General features: G+C 37.4%; 1 protein-coding gene across 2 annotated transcripts in view; it reads right to left on the minus strand.

Moving 5' to 3' along the window:
• Nucleotides 1-23,852, minus strand: part of rock2a (rho-associated, coiled-coil containing protein kinase 2a) — a 218,753-nt gene that overhangs the window by 11,998 nt on the left and 182,903 nt on the right. For both annotated transcript variants that reach the window (XM_048596539.1, XM_048596540.1), the window contains exons 24-30: nucleotides 21,888-21,982; nucleotides 17,310-17,501; nucleotides 12,517-12,685; nucleotides 9,491-9,561; nucleotides 6,004-6,092; nucleotides 3,984-4,062; nucleotides 3,572-3,839 (exon numbers count right to left, since the gene is read on the minus strand). In XM_048596539.1, the coding sequence (XP_048452496.1) occupies nucleotides 3,572-3,839; nucleotides 3,984-4,062; nucleotides 6,004-6,092; nucleotides 9,491-9,561; nucleotides 12,517-12,685; nucleotides 17,310-17,501; nucleotides 21,888-21,982 (963 nt within the window). The remainder of the gene's footprint in view (nucleotides 1-3,571; nucleotides 3,840-3,983; nucleotides 4,063-6,003; nucleotides 6,093-9,490; nucleotides 9,562-12,516; nucleotides 12,686-17,309; nucleotides 17,502-21,887; nucleotides 21,983-23,852) is intronic.

Raw genomic sequence — 23,852 nt, forward strand, 5'->3', positions numbered from 1 at the left:
ACTCAAGAAGCTCAACACCATCTAAGCCATAGCAGCCACTTACTCAGCACCACATCCCCAAACATTCACTCCTTCCACCAAAGACACGCAGCATCATGGGATTCCAACATGGGGTCAAGGCCCTCGAGCCCAAAGCCGTGAAATGGACTAAGTGGACTTTGTCTTAAATTCTCTTTTTTAAAAAATTGTTTTTCTTTTTTTAAGGTGTTTTATCATTGGAAGACTGTTATTCTGAACTTTTATTTCTCTATTTTCCTAAATTATTACTACAATTTTGTATTTTTAAATGTCTGTAATGTCGTACTTTTGTAAATATTTTTTTCCCTAAGAATTTGTACTCGAGAATCTGTACCTTTGTACCTAAGATGGCACCATAAGTGGCGACTTGTAAACTTTTCACTGTACATGTGATAATAAAATTAATTCAATTCCATCAGCAGCGCATACCATATATTGTATTGCACGATTTCACTCAGGCTCCTTCAACACCATAATCAAACCCACGATCACTACATTTTGAAGGATAAGGACAGCAAACACTAGGAAAACTGCCACGTGCAAGTTCCCCTCCAAGCCACTCATTATCCAGACTTCACTGTCACTAGGTCAATTCCCTCCCTAACATTGGTGTGTATTTACTAAATGGATAGCAGTGGTTCAAGATGACAGCTCACCACCACCTTCTGAAGAGCAACTATGGATGGGCACCAAATGCAGGACCAGTCAGCAAAGTCCACACGCCATGAATGAATAAAAAAATCTCACCACCCAAATCTCACCATCTCACATTGACAACTTCTCCCTTGACTCCATTCAATTTCTCCAAATTAGAGGTGTTACTATTGGTCCTCGTTAGACCTGGCTTTGTGGATGATGCAAAACATTCTTCGGTCCCGTCTGACTTAAGGTTTCCCCAAGGACTTCTTCGACCAGTGCAGTTATGCATGTATCAGGGCTGTTTCCTGCACACGTCCTTCTGACTCCAACAGCTACCTTGACTCCATTTTGTCCTCCCTCACTTGGTTCAGACACTATCTATTCTCCCAATTTCTTTATCTCATCATCCATTTTGACAAAACTACTTTCAATAAGCACAATTTCAATAGTTCTTTCATTTTCCTTAGGGAAGGCAAATGGAATATTAGTACTTATTTCAAAGAAATGGAATATAGGAGGGAAGACTTGCTAAAACTACAGAACATACTAGTCAGACCACATCCAGAATACTGTGAACAGATCTGGTCCCCTTATCTAAGGAAAGATATACTAGCAATGGAGACAGTTCAGAGAAGGGTCATCCCTTGACAAAAAGGCAGTTTGCCGTTTCCCCTGCTGACAAAATGCAAAAGAGCTGTTCCTAGCCCCACCTTCTGGTTCCCTGCTGGCTGTCGCCAAACACCCCTCTGGGTCCCCAGTGGTTGCCTTGTTGTTGGTAATAACATACCTAGTTACTCATCACTCCTCTAATCACAGGTTGCTTCTCTTCCATGATTGTTGTTGATAGATTTACTAGTAAGTAACGAGTGAATCATCACGTGAATTAAGCACAGCTTCTCACTCTTCTCCTCAAATCTATTTGATGGTCTGATCGGTTGCTTGAGATTGAAATTTTCCAGAGGATTTCTGGAGTTTGTGGCTAATTCATTCTTTGCCTTCATGGATTTTGGTCACTAAAGCACATTTACCACACTGTAATAGACTGGGTAAACATGAATTATCTGGTGACAGTCCTGATTTTAAATAATTTCAAGCTTCTTTCATTCTCCTCTTGTTTTACTTATGAATTTGTAGAACCTTTCTTAATATGCTGACATTAATTTAAACTAGATTTTCAGAGTACGTCAAACAAACATAGCTTGAAGCATGATGCTCAATCCTCCATTCCCTGACAATTTTCTGTAAAAGATCTGATGGCACGACTGAAATGCGGGGGACTTAAACTGGAGCCCTTGTCTATATTTACCCTGCAACAAGCATCTTTAAAACAAGTTCACAATGGATATAATCTCAATGTAACTTTCGGGACTGGGCTGTGATAAATTCAATGCCACATTTCTGACAAAAATAACTAAATTCCTAAAGTAGTGAAAATGTTAAATAAACTGGGATTTACTGATGCTACAAAAGGCGCAGTATAAAGGCACAGAGAGTACTCATTATTGACTTAGACACCATAACTTCTAATGATCAAAAATTAGATCATTAGATCAAAAACAGACAAGGAAACCTACTGTTGATGACCAGCTAACACAATAAGTCAGTATTCCTCCATGCTGATTACCACAAAGAAGAAGCACTGAAAGTGGTAGGGACACAATGTACACTGAGTTGAGTACTTCAATATACATCAGTCACGAACAGCTGGACCAATACTGATTGAAGTATTCGGCTGAGCCAGCCGAATCCCTCAGAAAATCTGTCAGACTGGGCCTGCAGCAGATGGTGAAAGGACCAAGAGAGAAATAGCTTCCTGATCGTGCCCTCACCAATCTATTTGTTACAGATGCATCTGATTATGACAGTATTGGTAGTTGTAGTTTTTCCAAAGACCAAGATCTGTCTTCACACTGAAGACACCCTTGCCATCATGCTACTCAGACTACCATTGTGTTGAATAGGATAGATTCATAACAGAGCTACCTGCTGAAAACTGGCATCCATGGGACGACATGGGTAAACAGCTGAATTGCATACAGCAATCTAGAACAAGGCAGAGAGTAATTTTGCTTTTTGAGGCCCTTCCTTAGAGATTTTTCTCAAGGACTTTTTCTTTTGGTTTTCTACTTTTCATTCTCACTTACTTCTTTATTAGGTTATGGACTTGAAAGCATTTTGAACAATATGTGTAAGTGGCAAGTTATTTTGGTTTCCTCCTGAGGTCCAGGATCATACAGGAAACCTTCAGCAATGTGACTCACATCATATCTAGAGACGGGTTCATAAACTGGATACAAGGAAGGCTTTGAGCCTTAACAGCCATCTGAGCTGTGGTACTGAGGACTTACAGCAAGAATAAGCCAATATGTCCTAAAACAAAATGTCACATGGACACAAAAGGAGATTCTGGGGAGTTTGTAACACTATCTTGTTCTTTTAAAAACCTAAGAATGAGTTGTACTGTGCTATTTTTCTTCACTTTTTTCATCTGTATAATATGCATTCAATTTGTTATTTTAATATATTTTAAACAAAGATCAGAAAGTTACTTGTGGATGATCTGTAATATTATAAACATTATCCAGGGGAAAAAGGAAAATTGTTAATTCACCACACTCAAAAGTTATGCTTTGGTGTGATGACCAACACTAAAAACCATTGGGAAAAGAATCACCCAATTTCAACCTACAATATCTTTTTAGCAAATAAATGCAGTTAGAAACAAATTTCTTTACAAATGTACACTGAAGGAAAAAAATGCATAATTACAAAACAAACCTTCAACTACTTTAAATTATTTGCAACATGCAATTTTTGGTGAAATTTATTGAGATGGATCAAATTGTAAGTAAACTGCAAAAACATTTTGCCCTATGCTAAAAAATGTGAAACCTGGACATACCCTAATACCTACCTTTACAAGGTGCTATAAGGTCCTCCTTTTTATCCATATGATCTTTGTGACATTTGATATGGCAACGGCGACACTCCAAAGCTGGTGGGGGTTTAAACATATGCCACAGTGGCTTCGTACAGGCTTCACAGTTGGTTGGGAAATGATAGAGCGTTGGTATAAATTCATGACCTTTGTGAGGGATGTAGCTTGACTTCTCTCCCAAAGCAGGTGGTTCCACTGGAAACTCTTGCTCCTTTCTACTCTCTCCCTCATTAGCATATAGGATCTATACAGCACAGGACAGAGATGTTTTGAATGCCAGTCAGTTTTGAAACTTATAATCAACTGTATACAATTTTAAGGGAACATGTTAATTAAAACAAAGCTCTTCAATAAGTTTCAAAGGCAGAGATTGCAAAGACCCACTTACTTGAAATATTCTAGGAATCTCTTTGGCATCTGCTCTATATACATCACCCTGCGTAACTGGCCGAACGTGGAAAAGTTTGCTGTGAAAAAGCGACATTTAAATGACAAAATAAAAATTCTCAGATGACACTATTCTACCACCAGCCATTTTCAAAATTTTAAAATATATCAGCCAAAAGACATATTGAGAAAAAGTGAAAGCCACTCTGTTGTACCAGACCAGCAGACACCACATCTTTTAAAAACACTCCAAAACTGTTACTCCTTTTGCACTATAATGATTTTACATGACAAGAGGAATTACATTCATAAGCTCTCATTAGATCGCATTTAATCACAGAAAATAAGAGAGGTTAAGCAGAAATCCTGGACTGAAAATTGGCAACCAGAACATCAAAAAAACTGATACATCTTTACGGGTAACTTTTATACGAAGCACACAGATAGAAGATAAATTTAATCTAGATTTCACTTTAATCATTGGTTTAAATACTTGTTGGTGCTCCTATTAAGATTGACGACTTGTAACTATTTACTTATTAAAACTAAAGCAATTTAGCTGCGAGGTTTAGTAATAGCAGCATTTATCCTTGTTCAAGATAAAGTTAGGCACTTAAACATTTGCACCTGTCACTCAAATATTAATCACCAAGAACGCAACACGCTACTTTAAAAAGTGTATTTTTGAGCTTCATTCGTTTGCTATTTGTAACTCTTTTACATAACAGGACATTAAATTTTGTCACTATTTTGGATTACAGAAAGGTTACTTCGAACTGTAATTCAGAGACTTCACAAATTTGGGAGGCATTTGAGAATGCCTTTCTTCTGTGTATGAGCAAACTGTGATTGAAAGTGAATTGGACACACAAAAAATGAAACATTGACTTAAATCACCATGTTAACACTGATAAATTCTACTGCAGCTGCACTTTTATAATATGGACATTTAAGTATAACTTGAGTAGCTATCTAAAACTAACACATGAATTATAGAGTTCTCTGAAGTACAATGTCGATTCACAGTTTTCACTTTCTTGATAGATTGAGATGGCGCCCAATTGTATTTGGCTTTGAATGTTCAAAATCATTTTAATTTGTTCTTGAATTAGGAAACTAATGAACGATTTGCAGAAAGCACAAAAGAAAGCATGACTGTCTCTGTACAAAGAGGGACAAAGGAAATATCTGTAAAGGTGAAGGAGCCAAAGCATGAAGAATGGAAAACACTTTTCACCTTTGGCACTAATTGTCAGCATCAGACACTCCGGCTGTGGCATACCCCAAGCGCAGAGAAAGCTTCCTTAGCTGTGCAAAATTGCAAGCTCATTCAGTTCAAACATAAATGACGTAGACTATGAAAACACTCATGATGTGGAGTGTGCATAACTTCCGAACAGTACAGTTACATTAGCACTTGCTTATTTTCAAATTTGATCATGGGATAAAGGCATCACTGGCAACGTTTACCCATTCTTAACAACTCTTGAGAAAGTGGTGCTAAGTCACTTCTTGAACCACTGCAGTCAAAATGGTGCAACCGCACAACTGTTCAAGGGACAAGCTCCAGAATTTGGCCCCAGTGACTGTGTATGGTAATACATTGCTAAACAGAAAGTTGCAAAATAGTAAGCAACTCACAGATGGTAGGGTTCCCAAGTATGTGGTCCCTTTGTTTTTCAATTTGGTAGGAACTGTATTTGAAAGGTGCCAGTGAAGGAGCACTGGCGATTTGCTGCAGTCCATCTTGCAGATGACACACGCTGCTGCCAGTGCAGCAGTGATGGAGGGAGTAAATGTTTAAGGTGGTGGATGGAGTGCCAATCAAGCAACTGGGTGGTGCTGAGTTTGAGTGTTGCTGGAGCTGTATTCATTCAGACAATTGGGGCATATCCCATCACATTCCTGACTTGTGCCTCAGAGACGGTTTGGATAGCCCAAACACAATTCACCTTCATAACTTAATGTATCATCTATTTCCTCAATACTACTTTTTTTTTTACATATGACTAGTTACTTACTCTATATCCAATACCATTGAAGGATTAGACAATTCCTTGTCCTGCTCACTATCATAAAATAGAATCTTCTTACTGCTCACAACCACATACTGTAAAACATAAGAAAAATATTATCCAAGAGCAGCTAAACTATTACAGTTAAGCTTTGAAGACTTGTGTGTTAAAAATTGTAAATTGATTTTTTTTATTCAGATACTGAAACCAAAATATTTCCATTCCATCTTAATATTAGGACTAATCACCTTATCAACATAAGGAGGTTGCATTTATAAAGCACCTTTAATGTTGAAAGGCATCTCAAAGGGTTGCAGAGGCATACACGGAAAAAAAATAGACACGATTATCAAATTGGCCATATGGTCGAGTTCAAGCTCCCCTGGTAGCTGCCGTGGATCTCACTCAGCAACACGAGGCCAAACCCTGGGCAAAGTTAAAGGAAGGAGGAGAAATGATACAGGGGACTCCATGGAGGGGGAAAACGTGGACACGATCACAAAGGCCAGACTCAGCATGGAAAACGGCCATGATAAGGATTTGAAGGTGCACAGACTCCATTTTATACTTTTATTCCAAACTAAGGATACAATGAGGGGCACAGTTTTGGACAATATTTGATTTATTGTGCACAGCTGTGGGTGTATTGAATGTATTGGAGAGAGAGCAGAAACAATTTACAAGAATGATTCCAGAAATGAGAAACTTCAGTTATCAGGTTAGATTGAAGAAGGTCGGCACGGAGGGCCAAAAGGCCGGTTCCTGTGCTGTACTGTCGTATGTTCCAAGCTGGGACTGTTCTGCTTGGAGAGAAGACGGCTGACAGGAAACAAACACAGAACATGTTTGAGAAACTCAGCAGGTCTGCCAGCACCCGTGGAGACAGAAACAGACTTAACATTGAGTCCAGTCTGATTCCAAGAGATGTGATAGAGGTTTTCAAAATCATAAGCAAGCTGAGTTACAAAAAGAAACAAGAAAGAGAGGGCATAGGTTAAAGTTGAGAAAAAGCAAGGGTGAAGCAAGAAAAAAAAAAGCTTCTTCACTCAGCAAGTTGTTAGGGTTTGGAATGCACTGCCTGTAAGTATGGTGGAGACAAATTCAATTAAGGCATACAAGAGGGCAGTGGATGATTATTTAGATAGAACTAGTGTGCAAGTGAATGAAGGGAAGAGGAGGAGATTGGCATGATGTAATTATGCTCTTTTGAAGAATGGGCTGAATGATCTCCTTCTAGGCCATAACAATTCTGTGAATCTGTATGGAGGGGAGGAGCAGATGGACAGAGGGATAGATTTATACAGTGTACCACTGAAACATCTGCAGATATGGTCACTAATGGTGGAGCAAATAGAGGGGAAGGAGTAGGCCATTCAGCCCCTTCCTTAACTTGTTTACCTGTTGTTCAGTCATGTCTGATCCAAATCTCAACTCAATTTATGCAATGTTGATCGATACCAATCAAAAAAATCTATTAATCTCAACAGCCATTTGGTGGAGGGAGGATGAATAAGGGATCAGAATCAGAAAAAGGAAGTTCTTTTCAGAGTTTTGGAGCTGGACGAGATTCCAAAGGTGGGGATGAGAAAGGCCAAGAATGTAGGCAAAGATGAGAATAAATATTTAATTTATGGTGCAGGTCAACATGGACCACATAATGCCACACCATTTTAAAAAGTTGAAAATCCTATCTACTATGCTAGTTATTCAGTGTGTAAAGGTACTTTTCCCAGCCCAATTTAACTGGCACCTCATCAAATAGAACAGATCCCTCCTTCTACAGTACTGTTGCCAGTGCCCAATGAATCAAATCCTTCACCTCCCATACCACTCTTCAAACCCCAATTGTATCCTCTGATCTGTCTGACACTATAAAAGTTTATTGAGGTCCAGGGAGTATTCAAGAGATTACTGCCTTTGAGATTCTACTTATTAATTTGGATCCTACCACCTAAAACTCCTCCAACAGAACCTCTTTCCACCAACATTACTGGTTTCCACGTGGACTATTCACAACAGGATTTACCCCCTTTAATTCCTTTTCCAACCATAACAACATGCCCTTAACCAAGGCACAAGCATATAACATGGCCTTTGGGTCTCTCTGCAATACCTACAATATTTAACATTAACCATACCGTTCCCATCGCTACCACATTCCCCACCACACTTCGCACTTCAATCTCCTCATACCGCATGGTGTTGCAGTTAGTTTGCATTCATCCACCCAGGCAGGAACAGCCTTGGACATATTGGATAAAAGCCGAGGCTACTCCAGCAACGCACCTGGGATTGCCTTGCAATCTGATCCCTTTTCTCTTCTATGACCACTAATGGGACGTACCAGTTCTAGTCTAACAGGGGAGAATGCCTCCTGGATCAGTGGCCAGGAATTTCTCGCCTTCCCTGGTACCCTACGATGACTGTGCTTTATATTGCAGCTCAAATCTCAGCTGGAGCTCCTTGAGAAACAGTGACTAAACTGCATATATGGCTATCCAGGATTGTATTGCTTTCCACAGACATCACAGCTGGAATGTGGCACTCCACCTGCACTGCTTTCCCTATTTATATTTATTTATTTAACTATATTTCATTTATAATCAACCTGGTATATAATTTTGAATTAATTCCTTGAACCACTTTAACTTATGGTTAGACTAAATTAAACATTTATCTCCAACACAAAACGGAAATAGGAGGCAAAAAGCAGCCCTGTACAGTCCTCTCCACCAAATTCCTATGTTTTACTGTCCTTTGTGAACATGTTCTGCATCAACAGTCTGTGTATTTTTAAAATTTTGTGGCCTTTTTGAACCACACCAAAGTTAAAAGTGCTCACTCAGCCTCATGCTCACGGTAATTAGGCCTTATTCAGACAATTTAGCACTAACAGAAATCATCTTTCAGTGGGTCATTTACAGTTTGACTGCTTTGCAGTTTCTTTTACAATTTTCAAAAGTTTCAGTTAAATTCAATTTCAGTTTGAGACTACACATTCATAGCCTCAGAGAGCCAGATATCATAATTGCTAGTTGGATTCACATCCAAATCCCTTGGATTTGACAGAACAATGATAAGAAGTCGCAACCATATCTACATCCTTAATACATACGTGAAAATTCTACAAACCAAAACGACCACAATCTTCATTTTTACATAAAAACTTTGTGCAAAAATCAGTTAATACTTTTGCATTAAATATTGTATTACTATTTTTCACATCTGCAAATCTGACAAATTGTCAGGATTTAACAGGTAAGCCATTCATTAAAATATCCAAAGCTATATGCTGGTATATTACTCAACTGATCACCACCTATAAACCATGAAAGGCATATCATTGGCTATTTCACTGCAGTCATCACCAGACCCCAGAGACCTACTTATACATGTAGTAACACTAAATTTCAAACAGATACTTTACCCAACTGAAGATTATTAATCCAGATATTCACTTAAAAGGGAAGTTTATTGGAAGGAAAAATCATACCTGTTTCCGCCATAGGAATTTCTTTGTGTTGTTTCTCATGGGTAAGGAAAGCCAACCTTCCAATCTGGATTCTGAGAATAATGGAAATGCAATTTAAAAAATATACTCCCAGTTGACCAAACATTCTGGGCATCTAAATGGAGTAGCATCGATACTTGCTTTCCTGGCAGTTTTGACGCCAGTATCTTATCATTTATAGATTTAAAAAGCCTAATTCAACTAATCATTTTACTTTGCATTTGTAATCCAGCATTAACAAACACAGAGTGTTGAAAAGTTACTGCCAGCTTGGAAGCACATCTTCCATACTCAATTTGTGTGACTATCTTAAAGCGAAGAAATGTAGAAATTCAAACCTGCAGAAATATTGTTCCATCTTCAATCTGCATTTGAAATTGTATATTTTCCCACCATTTATAATACTAAATACTATGCACTAAAGAAATTACAGTAATTTACAATATTTTTTTAAAAGAATCAAATTTAACTTGTCCAAATCACTGGATTTCTTAAATATTAACTTGTTTGAACAAAACAGAACATGCTAGAGTCAAGAATCTGCACTGTAACGAGAACAAAAGCCATATAATTTAAAATCAAGAGGTTAAGGCGATCAGCCATGCCAAGAATTAAATTCAAAGTTAATAAGTTAAATGTCAATATTTTACTGAATCTTTAGCTCAATGTATTGATAAGAAAGGGTTTCTACACATTGGTCAATGCCAATACAAAAGAAGATGACACAGCTTTATGTAAAAGTAATATTTTATCTTCTGTATTCTCCTGCATGCAGTCATAGTCTGCTTCAAACAGCATTTTGGCACCTCAATCTTTGTGAATACAAAGACTATTAGACAAACTCTAATAACAATCGAGCTATTTTTAAAAAGCAAATAGCGTTCAAGTCACATGCAGTACGTCACCTGGGGAATCAAGTTCAAGTTCAGGCTCAGAGCCAGGATCAGACTGTGTACGTACAAAGGGCTCTGCATCTTCATCTGACTCAGACTCAGAATCAGAATCATGGACGTAAGAATAAGAGGGCTTAGTGGCAAGGGTGACAGAGGTGGAAGAGCGTTTGTAGCTAAAAGACATGGACTCCGTCGTATGGGACTGAGTGATACGAACTGAGAAAACCAAGGCAACAGGTAGAAAAGTAAAAATTTTCATTTTTCATAGCTTCAATCAGTGTAGAAAAGGATTAGAGAATGAATAACAAAAATAAGCTGAAATAATCAGGTAGAAAAAAATGGGAAAGAAGTTAGTTAATGGAACTTTTTTTAAAAGTTTATAGATTGTGTTTTTTAAGATGGATAAAACAGCTGTATTTTATATTGCTACACACAAATAAATTATTTTACAAAGAATTTCAAACGCATGTCTCTCAAAATAAATATTGAATTTCTACAGTAATTGAGCCAAGTGCCAAACTCATTTCATTTTGTTACCAAACCACTGCTTTGAATTCACATCCACTAGGAAATGGGTCAAGACTGCGTAAACATATTTTACTACAGATTATTTCAGTACAACTTCGAAGTCTATTTTGTTCTTCCAAACTTGAGTTATTACATATTTGATGTATTTAGTCCCAATCTTACAATGATTTCTAATTTAATCAACAGTGAAAAGGTTTTCAAAGATCTTAGTGATTATTAATCCTGAATATCATCCTATTTAGTTTGACAACTTTCTTTGGAACAGATTCTGAGTAATAGTCATGGGACTCAAAACATTAACTCTGTTGCTCTCTCTATACAGATGCTGCCAAACCTACTGATTTTCTTCAGCATTTCCTATGTTAATGGCAAACTATTCAATTTCCCTAAGGCAAGTTTCCAAATAACGTCTGATCCTCAAAGAGAGCAAAATTTCACAATAATACTTCCCAAAATTTTACTTTTTAATCTTGGCCTGCTGCTCTCAGTCTTGAACACACTCAATCTCTGGAACCCAATATCGCAGAAACTGTTAGATCCCAGTCTGTAGCCATCTACATCAACACTCTTGGAAACAATGACGTAGACTTTGAACTAAACAGTCTCTTTAAACAAAGTGCTATGATTTTGGGCTCTGATTCTAAATTATTTGCTTTTCTTCTGGTCATAAGTACTTTGTTGTGTAAATAATTTATGAACACATAAAATTACAGTAGTAGTTAAAGCAAGAGGAATTGAGGATGGGCTAATTGAATCAAATATCTTCTGCCATGGCGAGTATCATACTATGAAATAACCCTTCATTGATTCCTGTCACATCAGGCCCTACATGCAACCATGTACATCTGCAACCAGATATTTCTTCTTCATTTTTGTTAATTAAGTAATGCATCAAATATTTCTGCCATGTTTTTATTCTACATTTTGGCTTTTTTATAATTTTACAGGTTCTACTATTTTATAGGAAAAGGAAAATGCCTTCAAATCTCTTTTTAATCTCAATGATTTTGATCCACTGCCCTCTAGTTTGACACATTCATTCCAAGGCAAATTAGACTGTCCAGATCAACATTACCTACAACTATCAGTATTCAGTACCTTCCCCATCACCAGAACCTGAAGTTAAAAGTGTTCTGTGCCATAAGTCCTTCTGCACAACTTAACAGTCCCAGCTCCTACTTATCAGCCATATTGCTCTTCCTTTGAATCCTCCCCAGGATATCAGTGTACTCGTTTCTGCACTATCAGCAAGTCAGGAGTTAAGCAATATTTATTGAAACATTATCAAACAGCAAAACAAAAACTCATAAGTACCAATGATTCCTCAGAGTTAAAAGTTTGTTAGAATAATGACCAGAAACTGATTACAAATGTACAAAATAAAGAAATATATTAAACATGTCAGTTATAATTTTCTTTCTGAAAGCTGTAAATGTAGTTTTATATAATTATCCTTAATAAGTTAATATGCACCAAGGAGTCATCGTTGTTGGAATTGAATAGTTAGTCAAACTATGAAAACTAATTTCCAAGTAACGAAAGACAAAATGTCTCATTACTTTTTGGAGGTAAAAAACACATACATACCAGGAAATCCATCATCTGCTTCTGCATCACCTGGCCCACTGCCAATACTAGTAGTGTCAAGTCCCACTTGTACTAATTGCAGCTGAGAACGAAGTTGTTCAATATCGCTGTCTTTGCTATCTAGTGCCATCTGCAGCTCAATTCGCACCTGGCTTTCATCCGCAATTTGCTGTTGGAAGATATAATGTTATAAAGGTGAATTATACTGATAGATAACAGCAAAGCCTTCCCCAATTACTCAAGTCCAACTTAAACCTAATATATATCCCCAAATATCCATCTCAACATTAGTAAAACTTACCCAGTTTTTTTTTAAACAGATCATTTTCACTGACTCTCTCATTTATAATCCTCTACTGCCAATTTTGCAGGTCCTACTATTTTCATGGTCAAAAAAAAGCATTTTGATGCCTAAACCTTCACCTATGCAGTGAACTGCCAAAAAACCCAATAAGATCAAGTTATAAGCTAATGGAATGTAGTCCTTATCGATAGTACTGCTTTATATATTTGCCAGTAGAATGGGCACAGAACCACAGTACTGTTCAGTATAGGAAGCTGTCATTCAGTCCAATGAGCAACTGGTGGATCAGTGAACAAAACATATCACAGTGACTTGTATGTACCTCCTAGTCAGATACTTATTTATCTGTTAACAAACATAAAATTGAAATATGGTAAGAGGGCATTTGGGCCAAGAGGCTTATATCAGGGTTAATTCCCCATATGAGCAGCAGCCCTGATCCCAAGAGACAAATCCTCTAATCAAACAATCATTGACAGATTCACAGAAGTGTTAAGGCACAAAAGGGGGCCATTTGGCCCATCATGTCTACATCAGCTATCTAAACGAGCATTCAACTATGAATAACCCACAAAAATCATTAAACTCCACTTATCCTGTCCACTTTTATGTAGTGAACTTGAATCCTAAAATTCTCTATATTGGCCACTTGCCCCCCACAAAAACTCTTATTTCAAACAAAAAACAAAACAAGAATGCAATCACACTGAACCACACCTTGCTCTTTTCTGCTAATTTCACTAACTTATTGATATCTTCCTGCAGCTTCCTTTGGTTATCAGAGTTATTTTCTTTAGCTCCTATTTCCATCTTATTTACAAACAACCCCTCCAGTTCTATATCCTAGTGTACATCCGATGAATAGTAAAGGTTCAAGAACAGCGCTTGGTGGGACACTGCCATCTATTTTTAGCCCGTCAGAAACCGCCTTTTACTCCTACAATGATTCCTTCCTTCAAGAACTTGCATATATAACATAACTTTAATGCAGAAAAAAATGATTGTCTAAAGGCATTTACAAAGGCTAAAGGAAAGACGGCAAATTCTCCAATATTTTCTCCTTTGCAAACAAACACTAAAATTATCCTTCCAATTTCTGTTTATTCTCCAGTTCACTTTCCAGGCACCCACATCAGATTTAACAACTTTCTTTTCACGAACATATCTGTAGAATATTAGTTTCTATGAATATACTGCTATAAATCTTGAATCCTGGATAAGGATATTGTTAAAGTACATGATTGGTCCTAAGGAAGCTGTTTTCTTTGATGATAGACACTGAAATTGAGAATTTTTTTCTTCAAATAATATTGAACCAGATGAAAATCTGCCTTTTCAACTCAGGAGAAAACAGTTTGCAAGTGGAGTCTTTCACATCCTGTGACAATACATAGGGGAAGCGATGGTCTAGTGCCATTACCACTAGACTATCAATCCAGAGGCCCAGGTATTGTTCTGGGGAGCCAAGTTCAGCTCCTATCATGGCAGGAATTCAACTAAATTCAACAATTTTTTAAAAAATAGGATTAACAGTCTAATGATGACCATGAAACTGCTGTTGATTGTTGGAAAAAACCCATCCAGTTCACTAGTGTCCTTTCGGGAAAGAAATTTGCCATCTGCCTGGTCTGGCCTTGATGCAACTCCAGACCCACAACAACATGGCTGACTCTCGCTGCCTCTAGGCGATTTGGGATGGGCAATAAACACCGGCTTGGCCAGTGACCTCCACATCACGCGAATGAATTTAATAAAAGCAAATCAATATTTGCTTGTTTAAATTTGTGCTTACATATAGGCAGCTTTATGTAGGATTTTCCAAAGTGACAAATTTTGATTCTGTTAAAGTCTTTGATGAAAGGTTAACTAAAAATCTGTATTTAAGGTAATAAAATTTAACTGCAAATGTTTCGATAGTCTCTGCTAGTTAAAACTTATTGCAAACCCTACTTTTTTTTTAATCCAGGTCAGCAGCTCACTCTTTATCTTGTTTTGAAGTAGTTTGCTTTTATCTTTATGCCTCCTGTACCCTAGATCTTTTTTAAGTTCTGTAGAATGTTCGAAGAAATAATCCAGAGATGACACCCTCAAGACCCCCTCACAAAAGCCTGCTTTCACATTTCCTAAAGTCATTTTTCCAGACTTGGAGACAGTAAGTACTGCTGATGCTGGAAGCTAGAGTTAATAAATGTGCAGCTGGAAAAACACAGCCGGTCAGACAGCATCCAAGGAGCAGGAAAGTCAACGTTTTGGCCTGAAACATTGACTTTCCTGCTCCTCAGATGCTGTCTGACCAGCTTTTCAAGCTCCATATTATTCTAATTTTTCCAGACTTTATTGCTTTCTTTTACTATATCACTGCCTCCCACATGAACTGCAAACACTAGCTTTTTGCTATCATGTTACATAAACTTCTCCAGACTTCCCAGAATGCCCCCTACCCTAGCATTTCGAAGGCAACAAAACATCTATGATTCTCAGTGAATTACAAAAGTGCCTTCCATTTAACTATCAAGGCAATAATTAGTGCATTCCAAACTGAATCACTGATTCTTAACCTACCTTCCTCAAAGCATCAAATCTACTTTTTGTGTTACTGCAATATCTTTGATGGTTTTGCCCAGGGTTCTCATTCTTCTAACTGCAAGTTAATACTTCAAAGTTTTCATAAGGGAACGCAATTTACTACCAAAGTTCCTGTTTTAGCCTGCCTCTCTTTGCTCTCCCTGAAATTTCCAAAGCTACCATTTTCCTCCCTCTACAACTACAAGGTCCACATTTTCGAGCCGACTGACTACCGTCAACTCTTCTTGCAGCGACTTCTTTCACTCACTCCACCCATTCCCCCAACCAATGTCTCTAATTGTCTTAAACTCCTGTACAGGCTCAGAGGCCTTGACTTCAAGTAGTCTACTTTCTGACATATTTTGCTTAAATTAACACTTGCTCCTTAGAACTTCCATAATCTGTAGAAACTGCGCTTCATTGTTCTTCCCTGAGTTACCACTCTCAAGATAAATATTAGTCAACTTATATTTCACTTTCTATGCTATCAATTTAAATTACAATTAAGGTACAATATTTTCCCTTTGCTCTCAGGCATACTTTGAATTAAATTCTTGTTTTGCAAGTACAATTTCACTCTGATGTCATCTCATTCCATTACGAACTCACTGTAGAATGTGCTTGCTTTCCACTTGAACTCATTATGGTATTAATATGATACATTTGCTATTTTTCCCACACAGTGTTAAGAAGAATGGAATAATGCGTGCAATTATACGTGCAGACATACATGGATACTTATGTCTAACGTAAGGATGAAGGAGAAAGGAGGAAAACTTACTTGGTTTTCTGCTAGAAATATAATCCTAAAAGTTTCTATCAAGTAAAATGCTCCAATCTAGAAATATATTATAGTAAAGGACATATCAAATGCAACAGTAATCTTTAACAGTGAACTTTTGTCTATCATTAATTGGGTTCTGAAATTACAAGTCGGCCAGACCTTTCCCTTCCACAAGGGCATCAGTGAACCATGTGGCTTTTTACATAAATTGACATTGATTACACAGTTGCTAATAGGACAGCTTTTTATTCCAGGCTTTTACTGAATTCAAATTTCACCATTTGCCATGGTGAATTTTCAACCCAATTTCCCACGAACATTAGCCTGGGGTTTTGGGTTACTAGCCCAATTACATAATCATTGGACCACATTCCCCATATGAATGCATCTGTCCATTAGGTTATTTGCAAAGAAAAGCGACAGCTAATTCTAAGCTAAAGAGGTCACTGTCAAAATGGGAAAGTTTCAAGATACCCAAACTTGCAAAATCCTTTACCCTATAATGAAAACTTGAATTTTTCATCTTAAAGATGTGAGAAATAATCAATTTAGTTTACAAGTTCATCTTTGATTCTATAACTACAATTTTTATATCGGATTTTTCATGACAATGAAACGATAACATTGAAAGAACATTAAGCATTAACACTAAATTTTACAAACTAAATCACTCAATTATTTTTATGAAATGCAAATAATTTCAAACTGCTTTAATGATTTGAAAATTATAATTTAAAGAAAACTATACCAGATCAATGTCACAGCTAGCCCTTCAAATGCATTTAATATTTTTAAATTCTAAACCCATTATGCAGAATATTAATAATGCAGGACATTATTAACATTTTAAATTCACATTTGCTACTTAGAACTTCCATAATCTGTAGATTATAACAATGCAACACTGTCTACATTTAAAATTTCTACAATATTCACCTTTTTTTAAATTTCAGAATGCATTTGTAGAATTTATTAGTCACTATCATTAAAATGAACAGCATCAAAAATCCAAGTACTGCTGCAGAGAATATGGACATAACCTGTACAATGACCTCCAGATAAACTTTTTATGCAATTGAGTTTTCATGTAGCATAATTTTATATGTATTCCTGTATGGCAAACTTCATGCATAATCTTACCGCTTGCATTTCATTCAGCTCTCTCTGGTACTTAATCATCATTTGTGATAGCTTTTCCCGCTCTGACCTCAGCTCCAATTGCAGTTTTCGATTTTCCTTTTCTTTTTTACGAACATCAGTGTCAGTTCCACGCCTGCCATGGTCTCTCTTCATGTCCTTCCGATTCATAATCTCAGCTAATTTATTGACAGCCTAAAGATGATAATTTTCACGTGAATAATCCAAATATTAAATAAAATTCCTAAATTTTCAAGTAATCTCGTAACATTATTCAACTGTATCTAATTCCATTTCTCAGCACTGCATTTACACAAATCCAAGAGGAAAACCATGCGATTGTTTTCATTTAATGAGCAACTCTGTTTATACAGTTTTCAATCCCACTCTAAATCAGATATATAGTCATTTTTTAATACACTATTATTTAAATAACCAGTACTATTCAGCAAAATACATTTGTTCCAATTTCAAGTCTCATTAGAGGCTGGTTTAATACTTGTTTAAGCCCTTGTTCTAGGCTTATCATTGCAATATTTTGCTTGTATCATTTATGTCTCAAAGCAGGTCATCAATGAAAACGAGTGCCATTCCAAATCCTTTCCCATGGCAAACTTTTACAAAGACGTCATTATGACATAACAATTGACAAATTGAAATGATCAATTTTAATTTTTAATAAAAGTTGCAATTTTGATCTGATTTACCTTAGTTAAAATTAGAAAAAAGGTTCTTCTCACAATTTCTTTAATATCTACAATCTTTTCTATTTTGTGGTGCTCTTGAAATTCTTGACTTTAACCTTGAATTTTCCTTTTTGGTGACACAAACTTAGGATGAATGTAGCATTTACAATGGTCTTAACCATTAGAGAAGGAAATCATAAACTTGTATCCAAGACCAAGATTAAACAATGAAATATTTAAAACATAATTGTAATGACACAAGTCAATACTTGAGTTTAAAACTGGTCACATTTTATCAATGGAAGAGCAATTACATTTATTTTTAGGATTTGTAATGTTTAAAATTTTAACATAGTATTAAATGTCATTGCATTGTTTAAATGACTTATTACAGAAAAGTAATTGGAGTTAATAATGAGACTGAACTGAACAAAATCTCCAGCACTCATCTCAGAGAATTTACAAACATAGGTGAGGAAATTGTAAATGGTTTTATCATAACTTTCCAAAAACTATCAATTCTGAACTTGTATCCTCTGATCAGAAAACCGCCAACATCACACAATAATTTAAGTAGGGTAGCAAAGACATTATTGACTTACAGTGTGATGTTCCTTATGTGAAAGTAACTAGAATTTGATCATGGGGACAGAGAGAGCAAGCACCTGACCAAAAATGAATTCATTAGCTAGCACTGGCATGGATTTGCAAGTGTAGGTCATCTTAATGTAACTGCATTTGTTGAGGAGCTTACCAATAGGATAGATAAGGATAGTATTTATAATATGCTCCCACAGACATCTGAGGAAGTTCCACACAAGAACATTAAGAAAATTGGAAAGTTTTAGAATTGAAGACAAACTTCTGACAAGGACTCAGAGTTGGTTAGGATAACGGAAGCAGAATTGAATCAATGAATATGTTTTCCAATTTGCAGATTCTTACATCCCCACTCCCCATGCCCCAATTCCAACCCCTGGTCTGCATCTTAATCTCATTTTTTATATATTTTCAATGCTTCATAGAAGGAATGAGTTACATTACCGACTGCTGATTACACAAAAGTAAGTAGCACATTAAGCACTAATCAACAGAAACAAGAGTTGCCGAGGAAAGTTGATAAAGTGAGTGGACAGACGGAGTTCAACTGAAGTGGTTACCCCATTTTGGACCCAAGCTTAATAGTTTGCATATCTTCTAACTGGTGAAAATTAGCAACTATGGAGGAAGAAGAGATATTTTAAGGATCTATGTACAGAATATCACTAAAATTTTGGGGAACAGGAATAAAACAAAAGTAAAAATGTGAAGGGAATGGTAGCCTTCATCTCAAGGGGAATTGGAATACAAAAGAATGTAAATTATAGTGTTTTCTTGAATTTAAGCATATGTGTGGGTGAGAAAGACAGAGAGAGGGGTGGTGGGAGGGAGGGAGAGTAGGGGAGAGCACGCATGCAAAAGAGAGAGCACGAGACAGAATGCAAGCGCGAGAGTGAGAGAGAGGGACAGAGAGCAATACAGGGAGAGCGAGAGCTAGAGCGAGGGGCTTTACATTTATTGTACCCTATGAATATTTCAGGGTGTTAACATGGATTCCGCAGCACAGAAACTGATCATCTGGCCCAAATGGCTTCTGTCAGCATCTGTGCCTGTTTCTAATTTCACATTGTATCTAATCCCATCAACAAATTCTTTTCACAACTTCTTCTTGTTGTTCCTAGCATTTTTGACTTTACTACTCCTGAAAGAGCAAAGTGTACAGCTTTGCTGGAAGGAAATTGTTACTCTCAATGATAGAATCGCCTCGCAAATGCTCAGAATATGTTCTCTCCGTCTACCTCACAATTCAAACCGGGATAATTAATCAAAGGCAGGGGAAATCATCACAATATAAACAGTTGGAGGGATGGGTGGTACAGTACCTTACACTAGGGAGAAGGGAGTCACCAAGCAAGTTCTAGAGATCTTGCTGTCATGGCAGAGCTGCATATCAAGCCACCGTGGGAAACCTCAGCAGAGCTGTTCACTCAGCTGTCACAGGCAAAGCTCCAGAACTCATCAAGCCTCGGAAACCAGAATTCCTGTTGTACCTGAATGAATTTTTCTGTCTTTACTGACTGGAAGAGTAGTCCACTATGTGTAATGCAAAGACTGTGACCCTGTACACGAACTAGGTGATTGCACCAACGATAGAGGCATCTCCTTTCTGAGCAATGGGCAAAAGTACTTGTGTTGCCCTCATCACATTGCAAATCCTGGAAGAATGCACCTATCTGGAATCCCAGTATGACTTCTGAACATGAAGATCTACAATTGACATGATTAAAGAGTTAGCACACTTCAGGATTACTCAGTTGGTGACATTGTTCTGCCAAGAGATGCTGAGGATATGCCTGGAAATGCAGATACTGTTCAGCATTTTCTCTTCCTGTGCATATGTTGTTGAGATCCCAGCACTGTAGAGGAGCACATTGAGGATGTCATTTGTTCCACATTGTCTCACACTCAGCTTGGCCATGAAAACTTCAATTTTTGAAATGTGCATTGATTTTAACATCAAGTGACAGACTGTCGATGTTTGTAGAGCCGAGATTTGTGAAACCATCGACAGCCACTAGCTTCACATAGGCAGTGGACCAATGGACCGATAGTGGTATGGCATCTTCCTGGGCCATGTCATTTGTTTTCCTGATATTGATAGTCAGCGCACACACTTCATTGCCAGAGAGAGTAGGGCTCTTAAGCCATTCAAAGTAATGCTTACCACAGAGTTGACCACCATATTGGATACTTCAAAGACACATGCAACCCAGTTACCTCTGCAAAGCCTTTGTTTCTAACATCTAAGAACTTGTGGCAATATTGGGAAAGCTGTTCACAAAGCAACTGAGTAACAGCCACACTGTCACACACACAGGATCATGCCTGTCAGGCAGTGTCCCAGATTCTATCATCAGGTCTTTTGATATAATGGTGGAGAGTCAGAACAGGGTGGCTCTCTGACTCTTCTATAGTGACTCAGGCAATCTAAAATCTCATGACGTTAGCTCAAACGTGAGTACAGTAATCTCCTATTGATTACCACCTACTACTCTCCCTCACTGAACGAAGCAACACTGCATTTTGAAGATCACTACTTGGAAGAAGCACTGAAACCAGCAAAGATGTGGATCTGCTCTATGTGAAGTACTTCAAGATCCGTCAAAAGTGGCTTGAAAGCACCACTCCTGACAATGCCCTGAAGAATGTGGCTGTCAGACAGGGACTGTAATGGATATGGGAGAACTAATACCATGAACTATCTACTCGATTTCATCCTCACCTATCTGCCCAGAACTTCAACTGCCTCTAAGCATTGGGAGGAGCAATTATTGTCCTATCCCTGGTCCTCTGATCTACAATATAAACGGAAATTAATGAGTTGAATGATGGGTGCAAAAGATGTGGTCTTGCTCCTAAAACACACCACAAGGCAAATTCATGTCAGCTGTTCTGAGTAAGAGTATCATGTGTAAATCACTTTTTTCTATTAAAAGTAAGAGGACTACAGTATTCAAAGGAAAGCAAATAAGAACACTCTTTGCACAACTTCCGAGAGGCTGGTTCAAGGATCCCATGCAGAATGCATTAAAAGAAAAAACTCCAAATTAAAGGTTGCAGAATTTTTGACATGGAACATTTTAACAGCAAAAACCTAACTACACAGTGAGCTTACCAGTGATGTCGTAACAATACAACCAAGTTAAATTTGACCAATACTGAAGACCAGACAAATTTACTACAAGAAAGTGACAGTGTCCAGAAATAAATGGCATTTGAACAAATTTAAAAATGAGCACCAGTAATATGCTGGGAACTCGGTGTTGACAATTAAAATCTAATTCTATTTTCTTACTTGGGTTTTGAGGGTCCTCTCATTGAGCAGCTGTTTGTCAAATTGAAATTTTATGTTTGCTAAATTTGCATCCTCTTCTTTCAGCTTCTGAATCTCTGAAAAACAAAACCCATTTGAGATTTTAACATGCTGGGTTTGCACAGCAGACCTTCATACATTTATTTAGCATGAAATATAAAACTAAATCATGACAACTTTTCTTATTCATTCATGGGATGTGGGTATCGCTGGCCAGACCAGCAGTTATTGCCCATCCTTAATTGCCTAGAGGACAGTTAAGACTCTCCATTACTGCAGTTCTGGAATCACATGTAGGCCAGGCCAGGTAAGGAAGGTAGTTTCCTTCCATAAAGGATATTATTGAACCAGACGGATTTTTCTGAAAATCTACATGGTCATCATTAGACTCTTAATTCAGATTTTATTGTTCTACCAACTGTCATGGCAGGATTCGAACCCAGGTTCCCAGAATATTGCCTGAGTCACTGGATTAATAGTCTAGCAATAAAACTAATCACGTCCACCAACTGATACTTTAGTAGACTAATACCAAAATAACAGTTTTCAATCTGACAGGTGGAATTCAAAATAACTTCTCAAGATGAGATCTTATTAAATATTGAGATAAAAAAATAAGCTTGTATGGTACAGCATAACAAAGGAGAGTGGCAGCAATGAGCAAGGCTGCCAGGTCAGAGGATATGGGAGTGTGGGATGCTGGCAGAATCTGGTGAGGGGAAATACAGAAAGTAAGGCTTCTTAGTCAGGGAGCAGGAGCTGCAAAGTGGGGCGAGAGAGAGAAGACAGGCAAGAGTAGGTAGCTAAGGTAGAGAGGACCTGCAAGGAAACCTGATGGAGCAGGAAAGAGGATCCCCTAAAAGTTGGGGGAAGAGTGAGCGCAAAGATTGGGAAAGAAAGTGCCCACAAAGGGGTGTCACAAACGGAAGAAAATAGTTTTAATCTTTCAATAACAAAAGAATCTGCTAACAGGGACCCAGGAAAACCTGAAATCACATTATGATTTGGTTGCAAATGAATGTGTAGTCTCTAGCTTAAGGCTGCCAAAGTTCAGGAACTACTCTCTGTGGTGGGAAGGGGGGAGTGAATACTACAGCAATGAACACTGTGTTAATTGAATAATTTAACTTTCAAGAGCTTTGTTTCATAAAGATTTACATTCATGTGACATCACATCCCAAGACATTTAATGTGTTGTAAATTACTTGAGATGTAGGAATTGTATTAGGGACAAACATGTAACTACTTAGCTGTAACCTGTGGAAAATATTTTTAGGTGATACATTTCTATAAACAAAATCCATGGCAGTTAATGTTTTTTAAAAAGAATTTGTTGCTCACCTACACCTCTTATTTTTTAATACTGTGGTGTATAGGAGTTAATGATTTCCTTGTGTGATGTAGCTTTTGGTTTGATTGACACTGATGAATTATTTTAATTCTGTTCCTTCGCAGGTCAAAACACCCTATACGGGAACACAAATATACAGTGTATTGCCTAATAAAGGAGTTAAGGAGAATAAGAAAGGAGCTCTTGAAAAACACAAAATAGCCCTCCAGAAAATCTCAAGAAGAGCTCTCAAAAACAAAATTTCTTTGATTGCTGATTTTATCTCAATGTCAAGTATGACACAAAGTTGAAGAGTCTAGTTCAACCTCAATTCATTTTCTCTATAGTCAGTGACACAATACAATATCTGTGCCGCGAGTCAAAGACCTACATGATTTTAGTTTTCCCAATATTCCATGGAAGGAATTTTCTGTTCATCCAGTTTTAGATATCAGACAAAGAGCTAGGCATCTGCTGAAAATACAGTGGAGGTGTTGAGCATGGCATATGACAGGAAAACTGGGTACCCTCCACTTACAAGTGAAAACTGATGCTTTGTTTTTGGATGATATCATGTAGAGGTAGCATGTACGTGAAGAACAGAAGGGAGCAAAGCG

This window comes from Rhincodon typus, chromosome 5 (genome assembly GCF_021869965.1).
Source record: "Rhincodon typus isolate 14 chromosome 5, sRhiTyp1.1, whole genome shotgun sequence".
NCBI lineage: Eukaryota > Metazoa > Chordata > Chondrichthyes > Orectolobiformes > Rhincodontidae > Rhincodon > Rhincodon typus.